The sequence below is a fragment of the Coffea arabica genome, chromosome 9e (genome assembly GCF_036785885.1).
Source record: "Coffea arabica cultivar ET-39 chromosome 9e, Coffea Arabica ET-39 HiFi, whole genome shotgun sequence".
In the NCBI taxonomy this organism is placed as follows: domain Eukaryota; kingdom Viridiplantae; phylum Streptophyta; class Magnoliopsida; order Gentianales; family Rubiaceae; genus Coffea; species Coffea arabica.
The window spans coordinates 2,013,292-2,024,542 of NC_092327.1; the positions used below are offsets into that span (position 1 = coordinate 2,013,292).

Here is an 11,251-nt window from a genome sequence, read left to right on the forward strand (position 1 = left end):
TCTCTCCCTCTCAGCCAGCCATAACAGAAATTTTTCCAGCAAAATCTCCAACAAAATTTTCCAGCAAAATCTCCAACAAAATTTTCAACTTTCGTACTTAATTTCATGGAAAATGCACTATATCTTATAATTAACATGTCATGAGGCTTATAACATATGTTCTTGGCAAGAAAACCCATCACAACTCCACATATATCTAAAGCTTCAAGTAACTACATCAAAGCTGGAATTTTGCCTCTCAAAACTAGAAATTGCATATCATGACTAAAAATCACATATCAAAGGTTAAAATTTCATATCAAAGTTAGAACATCTCTTATGAAAGCTGAAAATTCATCTCAAAGCTGAAAATTGAATATTAAAGCTGAAAATTGACCAAACCCTAGCAACAACTTCACCAAACCCTAGCAAAACCATGCAATTACCTTAAACATACTTCCTTTAGATTCAATCATGACATATCTGGCATAAATCTCAAGAAACAAGTAAAAAGAGATGTTTTCTAGAAAATTTACTTCAAAATCCCAAGATGACAAGCAACTCAAGAGTTTTCTTCTTCCAAAACTCCACCGAAAGCTTCTCTTCAAGCTTACCTCAAGGTTGACCGGAGTGGATTAGGGTTGGTCTTTGAATTTTTCACAAATCAAGTAAGGAAGTCAAGATGAAATTGAAGTTTTTTCCCTCTTGGGTTCGGCCAACAAGGAGGAAAAAACGAGGAGTTTTTGGCTAATTTTGAAAGATAAACACAAGACTTCTCTTGGTCCAAGTCTTGATCAAGATTTCATGAATGTGCGACACTTGTCAAGGCATGGTTAATGCCTATCTCTTTGTTGCTAGATTTGTCTCTAATGACTAATCTAATTTGTGTTAATCTCTTTTGCACCACACTCGTTCTCGTCCACCAAATTTAATTCGCCTCGTCCACCAAATTTAATGCGCACATCTCACTAGTTGGTGAAACTACCATAATACTCTATGAAACTTAACATGTACCAAATTATAAAAAGGAAAAAGAGAAAAATCTTGACTTAACCTTTAAAACCACCATAAAATTAAGGCTAGTAAATAGGCAAGTAAGGTAAAATAAAAGAAAATATAATTTGATTAATTTTTTTTCAAAAATAAGAGAAAATATAAAATAATTTTCGAGTAAATCCTTCGAGAAGCATGGGACTTAATTGAGGGGATGGCAGAGAAATAGTTTGGCACAAGGGACAACATACCAACTCGACAAGTAAATGAGGTAAATACTTCTTCTATTCAGTAGCAATTATCTGAGTTAACCTCTATTGTTTGTCAGTTGACAATAGGAAATTTGCAGCAGGTCAAGGCATGTGGAATCTGCAAAGACACCAGTCATCTAATGGATAGGTGTCCAATGCTGCAAGAGGAAAGTTTGGACCAATTGAATATGGTTGGGAACGTGCCCCGTGCCATGCAAGCAGTATGATCCATACTCTAATACTTATAACCTAGGTTAGAGAGATCATCAAAATTTCAGCTATGAGGAGAATAGAGAGCCGAATTTCTTCCCCTATAGGCAACAAGGGTTCTAGCCCCAATATCAACCAAAGCCTCAACCTTCTTCATCCGACTCAGGAACTTCTCTTGAGGATATTGTTAAGACTTTAGCTACTAATACTATGCAATTCCAGTAGAAAATAGAATCGAGCATTCAAAATCTAGAAAATCAAGTGAGTGAAATTGTGATTGCACTCAGTTAGTGTAAAGGGAAAGGAAAGTTGCCATCTCAACCTGAGGTAAATCGTAAAAATGTGAGTGCTATGACCCTTAGGAGTGGCAAGGAGGTTGAAGGCCCGAATCCAAAACTGATTATTCCAAAGGAAAAGAACGAGAACCAGATTGAGCAAGAAATTGAGAAAGAAGGCAAAAGCAGTATAGATGGTAAGGTAATTCTTGACTCTTCTGTTAAACTTAATTCTAACTCGCCGTCTTTCCCTAACTGGTTAGAGAAGCCGAAAAAGTTGGACAAAGAAAAGGAAATTTTAGAAGTGTTTCGCAAAGTGGAGATCAATATTCCTCTATTGGACGCGATCAGACAAGTGCCCAAGTATGCTAAGTTTTTGAAGGACTTGTGCGTCAACAAGAGGAAGTTGCAAGGAGATGAAAAGATAGTGGTGGGAGAAAACGTATTATCCTTGTTCCAAAAGAAGTTTCCACCCAAGTGTGGGGATCTAGGCATGTTTACTATCCCTTGTAAAATAGGAAATACTAGACTTAGAAATGCAATGCTAGATTTAGGAGTTTCGATCAATGTGATGCCTAAGACTGTATATGCTTCTCTAAATTTAGGACCGTTGAAGCAAACTGAGATAATCATTCAGTTAGCTGACCGTTCTAATACATATCCTGACGGGTTAATGGAAGATGTCTTAGTTCAAGTTAATGAGCTAGTATTTTCTACTGGTTTTTATGTTCTTGACATGGATGACGAGAATTCTATGAATCCATCCCCTATAATATTAGGAAGGTCATTTCTAAGTACTATCTGGACCAAAATAGATGTTAATGAGGGGACTCTTACCATGGAATTTGATGTAAAGATCGTCCATTCCAATATTTTTAAAGCCATGAGATATCCCACTGAAACTGATTTTGTGTGTTCTATTAGTGTTATTAACCCTGAGTTGCAGGAGGTTTTTCAACTTAATGTTGAAGATGAACTACAAGTGGCCTTGACCAATTCACTCAAGTTGAACACAAATTGTGGGATGGAATTAAGTGCCAATCTTAAACACATGGTTGAAGCACTACAGACTTTGGAGCTTCACACCAAGAGGTATGAATTTGCCCCAATTTTTATGCATGAGTCTCATGCGAAATTGTTACTTTTTGTTATGCAGGCACCTAAAGTGGAGTTTAAGCCTCTACCGAACCATTTGAAGTATGTGTAACTAGGTGATAAGGAGATGCTTCCAGTGATTATCTTTACAAAATTATCACCTAGTAAAGAAGAGAAATTGATTTGAGTGCTTAGGGATCACAAGAAGGCGATTGGGTGGACTATCGTTGACATCAAAGTTATCAATCTCTCGTGTATGGATCAAATTAGATTTGAAGAGGATGAAAAGCCCGTGAGGCAAGTATAGAGAAGGTTGAACCCAATCATGACGGAGGTGGTGAAAAAGGAAATTATGAAACTTTTGGAGGTGGGAATTATTAGCCCGTGTGTGAGTCCAGTACAAGTAGTGCCGAAGAAAGCAAGGGTGACAGCGGAGGCTAACCATGAAGGTGAGCTCGTCCCAATTCAAAAACCCATTGGATGGCGCCAATGCATAGACTACTGTAAACTCAATGCAGTAACAAAAAAAAACCACTTCTCTCTCCCTTTAATTGATCAAATGATTGAGAGATTAGCTGGTCGTGCTTACTATTGTTTCTTAGATGGTATTTTAGGTTACTTCCATATTACAATAGCGCCAGAGGATCAGGAGAAGAGCACTTTCACGTGCCCGTTTGGAACTTTTGCCTACAGACAGATGCCTTTTGGGTTGTGTAACAGTCCAACTACCTTTCAGAAATGTATGGTAAGTATCTTCTCTAAATATATCGAGAAAATTATGGAGGTGCTCATGGATGACTTTAGCGTTTATGGAGATAGTTTTGATAATTGCCTTAAAAATTCAGCTTTGATCTTAAAAAGGTGTATTGAAACTAACTTGGTGATTAATTGGAAAAAGTATCATTTTATGGTTGAATACGAGATAGTTTTAAACCATGTAGTGTCATCCAAGGGAATCAAAATTGATAAAGCTAAGATAGATCTTGTGTCTACTTTACCTTATCCCGAAAATGTGCGGGAAATGCGTTCTTTCTTGGGTCATGTAGGATTCTATCGGAGATTCATAAATAATTTTTCCAAACTTGGAGCACCTCTGTTTAAGCTCTTATAGGAAGATATGAGTTTTGAATTTGATAAAAACTATGAGAAGGCATTTGACAAGTTGAAGGAGCTTCTTACTTTACCTCCCATCATTTAGTCCCCAGATTGGAACTTCCCATTTGAGCTCATGTGCGATGCCAGTGATTATGCCGTGGAAGCGGTAATGGATCAAAATGTTAGTAAAGCAACCCATGCCATTTACTACGCTTCCAAGGCCCTAAATGGAGCTCAATTGAATTATTTGACCACTAAGAAGGAACTCTCGACTGTTGTATTTGCTCTTGAAAAGTTTAGGTCTTATTTGTTAGGTACTAAAGTTGTTGTTTATTCTGATCATGTAGTGTTGTGGTATTTGCTGACCAAGAAGCAGGCTAAACCAAGGTTGATTCGATGGATTTTGCTCTTACAAGAATTTGATCTTGAAATTAGGGATAAGAAAGGAGCGGAAAATCCAGTCGCCGATCATTTAAGTCGTTTATCTATTGTCAAGAATGATCTTCCATTAAGAGAAGCTTTCCCTGATGAGCATTTACTCTCTATGAACTCATTTTCTCCTTGGTTTGCTGATATTGTAATTTATTTGGTGACTAACCAATTTCCTGCAAGTTGATCGAAAGCCAAGAAGGACAAACTAAGGAATGATGCTAAATACTACATCTGGGATGATCCTTATCTTTGGAAGCAATGTGTTGATCAAGTACTAAGAAGGTGTGTTGCCGAGAGTGAGTTTAATTCTATACTAACTTTATGTCACTCTTTTGCATGTGATGACCATTTTGAAACAAAAAGAACAGCGCATAAAGTATTGAATAGTGGATTCTTTTGGCATACATTATTCAAGGATGCGTATTCATTTTGTAAGTCATGTGATTGATGTCAGATGGTAGGTAATATCTCTCGTAAGGATCAAATGCCTCAAACTCCAATTATTTTTTATGAGATTTTTGATATCTGGGGTATCAATTTTATGGGCCCCTTTATGTCATCTTTTGATTTTCGTTACATTTTACTTGCAGTAGATTATGTTTCTAAGTGGGCGAAAGCGAAAGTCATCCGAACTAATGATTCTAAAGTGGTTGCAAATTTTGTAAAGTCTAACATTTTTGTTCATTTTGGAATGCCTCGAGCCAATGTCAGTGATAGAAGAAAGCACTTCTGTAATAAGACGATTGCTGCAGTGTTCAGGAAATATAGTTTCCTACATAAGGTTTCAACATCTTACCATTCTCAAACAAATGGCCAAGCGGAGGTCTCGAACAAAGAAATCAAATCAATTTTGGAGAATATGATTCGTTCAGATAAGAAGGATTGGATTGGAGTGTGTATTTAGAAGATGCATCATGGGCATATAGGGTAGTGTATAAAACACCTATTGGGATGTCTCCTTATAGGTTGATTTTTGCAATCAAGAAAACTGCAATTGCAAGAGTTGGAAGAGTTGCGTAATGAAGCATATGAGAATGAAGTGATTTATAAGGAGAAGAGTAAAGTTTTTCATGACTAGCATGTCACCCAGAAGACATTTGTAGTTGGATAGAAAGTTCTACTTTACCACTCTAAGCTCAAGCCTTTCCAGGTAACTTGCATTCTCGTTGGGTGGGTCCTTTGTTATCACTAATGTTTTCCATTATGGTGCAGTGGAAATTCAAAACTTGAAAACGGATAAGAAATTCGTGACGCATGAGTATCGCCTCAAACCCGACTATGAATATTTTCTAATTGAAAAGGTGGAGATGGTGCACCTTGAGGATCCAATCTATTCGAGTTAAAAACGTTTGGCCATGTCTAGCCAAAGACATTAAAGAAAGGCGCTTATTGGGAGGCAAACCAATTCTTTTTCTATTGACTATTAATTTTTATTATGTGTTTTATTATGTTTATCCTAGGTTTTACATAGTTGGTAGGTTTAATTTTCATTTTTGATAATTAGCAGACATCCACCTAACAAGACATGTCCGCGCCTTAAGGGCACGTGCTAATATGGAATCACCCAACTCCACAGTCAAAAGACTCTCGACCAACATGACATGTCTACGTCTTGTTGACGAAGGGTTCATATTCTAATTTCAAAAATTTCAGCGGATGACAAGGCGACAAGAGGGTACGTCCTAATGAGGAATTATTCATTCTCAACATCATAAGACTTTTGACCCACAAGACATGCCCAAGTCTTGTTCCACCAAGGGAGGGCAAAAAAAACTCCTTTTTCTTTCTATCTTTCTTCTCTTTTCTTTCCTTTTTTCTTTCCTCTTCCTTCTTTCTTTCTTCCCCAGCTGCCCCTTAGTTTCTTCCCCAATTGCGCCGACCAAGCATTGCTTGCCGTTCAAAGTCGCCATCCACCGCCATCCCCTTGACCACAACTCGGCCGCTGCTGCTACGTCGCCACTGCTCGCGCCATTGCCATTTGCTATTTCTTCTCTCCCCGAGACAATCACGCGCCACTCAATGCCGACGTCGCCGACAATTCACTCGCATCTCTATCCGCCGTACGAAGCAAAAATGGGCCTGTGGCGACCCCACTTCCCCCTGAGGCGAACCAAAGGGTTGGCGGGCCGTCTGCCCAACTCTCGCCAGGACTCACACGAGCAATCTAACCCGAAACCTTTCGAAGAATAAACTAATCTATAACAAAACAGTTTTTCCCCGAATAGAATCATACCTAAAGCCACATTAACTTTAGAGATAGCAATAATAAAATAACCAGTCGAGGCCCTTAAACGACCCACGTGCTACGTACCAAAGTACAAAGTCGTACCAAACCGGGTAGATAAACACCTAAGTCCATAATACAAACTTACAAGCCAAGCATTCGAATTAGGGTTTACACATTTTCCAGCTTCAAGTGGCAATCCAAAAGAAAAGTACATTATTCCCAAATAACTCATTACAGCCCACAAAATAAGTCATAGTATTCAAATACAATCCAAAATACAAACATAAGTAAATATCCAGCTTTCAATTTCCAGAACCTGTTAAGGAAAACAATAAACGTGGGGTGAGCTAAAGCTCAGTGGTGCCCCAAAACATGCAATCACATAAATCAAACAACGGATAATGACTTAACAAATTTAAACAGTTAGAAAAGCGTATAACAGCACAAGGTAGGATACGTGGGCTCTCAGGAGCCATTTCCCTCGCTTGATCACCAATTATCGTAGTTGACCCTCCGTCAACTCTCGCTACTTATGGTCCATGTAGATCCACTTATTTTAATCCTAACCCGTCACCGTTCATACCTCTGCTTCGGGACCGTACTTCGTCTACCGACGCAGTATACTCGAGATATACCCGTATAAATTTAGTCGAGGGATTCACCCAAAGACGTGATTGCAATCAGCTTCAAGCGTCAAGGAATTCACCCAAGGACGTGATTGCAATCAGATTCAAGCGTCGAAGGATTCACCCAAATGACTTTTGTAGTTAGATTCAAGCGTCGAGGAATTCACCCAACGACGTAACTACATTTAGATTCATGGTAGTTGGATACAAAAGTCGAGGGATTCACCCAATGACGCAACTCCATTTTTGAATCAAGGATTTAGGAGAAAATATTTTGCACAAGTCACCACTCGAACGGCTAGTGTGATAAAGTACACACAGCTCACTTCGATGGATCAGAAACCAATTTTTTTTTTCAACTTATCACATAACAAGTCAAGGAAACACTTTAAACGATTAGGCATAGAACAAGCAGGGACACTCACCAAGAGTGGAGTTCAGATATCAAGTTGGGGATCGAAATCCGCGTCCTCGAAAAACCCTAAAAACCAAAATTTGAAACTATAAGTTTCTACTTAGTTTTTAAGCTTAAAGTCATTAAGGTATATTTAATATAGTACTAGTTCACTTTCCCTTAGAAATATCAAGAGTCCCTTAGATTAAAACTTGACAAAAGTAGAAAAGATATTTCCTATGGTTTTCCTTGAGGTACTTTCCTAGAATGAAGTAACTAGTATTATTTTATTGAAATAAGTCGATAAACCTCTGAATATCAAAGCTAAAAAAATTACTTTAAACATTTTTCTAAAGATACGGCTTTTGCAAGATTTATTCCCAAAAACTATTTTTCAAAAAAAAAAATAGAGTTTTCTTGCCAAGCAAGACTCCCAGGCTTTTCACTAAAATTTGTAAATCTCGTATTTTGAAATTTTTCCTAAAGTTAGCTATCCAAATGTAAAGCTTAAGGAAAGAAAAGAAATTGAAATAAGACTTAGAATTTTCAAAAGCTATAGGATTAAAATACTATAGCTATCAAGACTAGTTTGAGCTAAAGGAACTTATCGGATTCGAAAAGTTTTTAGGTGAAACACTAGATATTGAGTTTTTATATTATAATACTAGCTGGAAAATATTTTTGATTACTTTGACCACAGTCACTCGAGTTCACCAGATCGATACAACTTCCACAGCTCCAATTCCGTTCCTAAATTATAATATAGATCAAAATATGGCAAAAATCACATAGCAAATTACTAGGGCTTCGTCAATTATTAGCCCTAGATTTCAACAAGTGCAATTCTGAATAAAATAAAATGATCAACCAAGGCTTCATCAATCATTAGCACTTGGTTTCAGCAAGCCCATCATAAGCAAATAAAAATAAAAGTAAAGCCTCCAAGACATTCCAGCAATTAACTTTCGTCACCCTGTAGTACTTATACAATCATTCAAATGGCCAAGGGCTTCATCAATCATTAGCCCTTGACAAAATCAATTATTTCCAACCACAATTTAATCAAGAATTTAAACCACAAGTAGGCTAAAATCTCAATCCAAAACCCAATTTCTGTTTCACAAGGAAACAGGACATTCATGCATAACAGTCCACTTTAAAAATCCACAGACAGCAGTACACATGGAGGAAAAATACAAAATTTCTACAGGACAAAGGCCTATGATTCTAGTTTCAAACGCCACTGACGGCGCCTTAAACGGATTTTCCTACACCAAGATATCAACCTTTTATTGAGACTGGTCAGGGCATCCGAAAATCTGAAATTTCAATTTTTCACTTGTGAAAATTCCTTTTTCCCCTTTAACACCAAAATGTTTTTATTCAAACCATCTATACACCTCATATAGAACTTCAATACAACATTTTCCAAGCACTTCCTTCCATCATGATTCAAGGAACAATTCAAAAGTCAAGTTAAGGTTCCAACTCACCCTTTGACGATCACATAAGAAATTTCCAGCAACTATGTGTTCAAAAATCCAACTTTTCCTTGGTTAAAATCTGGTTTTAAACACCCAAATTAATCATGCAAAAACTCGTCTAGCTATTTAATAATTCCAGTTCAAAATTTAACTCAACCAACAGCTGCAACACCCAAAAAAATAATTTCCAGAATTTCTGTACAACTAGCTTCGGACGAACATGCCTGCACAGATTGCATTTTTATTTTATTTTTCTAGTTTAAGCTAACTAATTAGCGGCATGCAGGGCCTAAATAATTTGTTATTAACCATCTAATCATGTTTATAAGCTTAAACAACAACATCAAACAAAATCAAGCTGAAAAATTGAAGCTAAGCTCTCGGCCAAAACAGAAATTCTTCCAGCATTTGCTTAGTCACAAACCAATTTTTTTTTTTCTACGGCTAACTCTTGTGTTTTGAACTTAAAGCTCACATGCACAACTGCTGAATTAATACACTATCATTTCCAGACCAGAAATCAGTTTGTCAACAACAAAATTGAACCCAAAAATCACGAATTAAAGCTGCAAAAAAATCAAGGCAGGCCCTCGGCTAAAGCATTTCATCTCAAAACAAAATTTTCCACAGCTTTGGTTTCATCATCTGATTACTCAAATTAACACATGCAAGGTCACGGCTGGCATAACTACCTCTGATCATCCATTTTTAGTCCAGAAAATTTACCTCAAAGCAAGCTAAGATCACACACGAAAATCTGAAAAATTTCTGCTCCCTCTCTCTCTCTCTCGGCTTCACGTGCAGGTCGAGTTCCAGTTTGGGTTGTCTTGGCTGAGCAGATGGTGGAGCTGGGGTGGTTGTTGCGGCTGGAAAACTGGGTGCAGCCGATGGAAGTGGAAGCTGGATGAAGGATTCGCTCACGGCTTCCCTTATGTCCCTCGACCTTACGGACAGCAGCAGGAAAGAAAAATTGTAGCAGCTCTTGGATGGCTGGTGCGAAGTGAAGAGGAAGAATGAAGGTGGAGTCGCGGTTTGTGAAGAGGAGTGGTTTACGGTTGAGTGTGAAGTTGGTAGTGAATTTTGATTGGTTGAATGGTGCGGTGCTGAAGCTTCTGTCCGAGGAGTTGCTTGTGCAGAGAAGGAATTAACACTTGCGGTTTGTGTCAGTGAAACCGAAAGAATGGTATTGTGTCTTGTGGTTGAGGAATGAAATGTGAAATATAGTGATTGATAGGGTGGTTTTATGGTGCCGCTGTTTTAGGAGCAGAGGTTTCGTGTATTAGAATCGATTGCGTATAGAATTGGTGATAGTTGCGGTAATTGAATTTGCGGTCAGAGGATTGGTTTGGTTTGCATGGAATTGTAAGGGCATTTTAGTCTTTTCACTTTGCTCCCTAACCTCAACTTAATTTCTCAAATCCAACTTAATTCTAAAAATTATCCCCAAGTGTGATTTGAACGCCTAATTATACCCTAATATACCTAAACCATTTTTATCGAATAATTCTCGATTAAACTTTAATATTAAGGTTCCTAGTAATTCTTATATTAATTAGCAATTAAATTAGTTATTAGAATTTCCAATTATTATTTCTCAAGGAATAGAGTTAGTCTAACTCGAAATTTATCGATTTAGTAATATAAAGTCAAATGAAATAATAATTTAATCCAAGGGTGTCAATTTGCGCATAAAAATTATTTTTACGCACTTATTGTGAAAACAAGGAAAGATAAGGATATATTTATCGAATTTTCACGCCTTAAGTATGTTTAGTATATTAGAATCATATTTATCTAAAATTCATTGGTTTTCATCTTAACGCGGAAATTCTTATTAACATTTAACATTAGCAACTAATTGGAATTAATCATAGGAACTTAAATAATTTATTTTAAGATAGTAAAGCTATCGACTCAAGTATCATTAATTTAGCATAAAGGAATTAAGTATTCTAACATTTTATGTTATGGCGAAAAATTAAACTAACCCTAAAGATATCAATTTACTCTAGCAAAACCAAGAAATTTCATACTTAGGAGAATTATATTATTTTTCACATAAACCTATTTTACGTACTTAATTGCAAACAAGTAAAAGTAATGTTAGAAATTATTAAGGAATAAAAGAAATGCAAATGAAATATGCACTGGCTTATATATCTATTTTCAGGGTTCTCACAGGGCCGCTGC

General features: G+C 37.0%; 1 protein-coding gene and 1 long non-coding RNA gene across 2 annotated transcripts; one reads left to right on the forward strand and one right to left on the reverse strand.

Moving 5' to 3' along the window:
- The first annotated feature begins 1,784 nt into the window (after positions 1-1,784).
- Positions 1,785-2,915, forward strand: LOC113710103 (uncharacterized). Its single transcript, XM_072066509.1, has one exon. The coding sequence runs from the start codon at positions 1,785-1,787 to the stop codon at positions 2,913-2,915; it is 1,131 nt and encodes a 376-aa protein (XP_071922610.1).
- Positions 2,916-6,625: 3,710 nt separating this feature from the next.
- On the reverse strand, positions 6,626-10,234 carry LOC113710102 (uncharacterized). The gene is made up of 3 exons (XR_011821534.1): positions 9,788-10,234; positions 7,609-7,664; positions 6,626-6,873 (listed from the first exon to the last, which is right to left on the reverse strand). It is a non-coding gene; the product is annotated as an uncharacterized lncRNA (long non-coding RNA).
- Positions 10,235-11,251: the final 1,017 nt, after the last annotated feature.

Coding starts and splice junctions, on each gene's coding strand:
- LOC113710103 (XM_072066509.1), top strand. CDS start 1,785: ATGACCCTTAGGAGTGGCAAGGAGGTTGAAGGCCCGAATCCAAAACTG.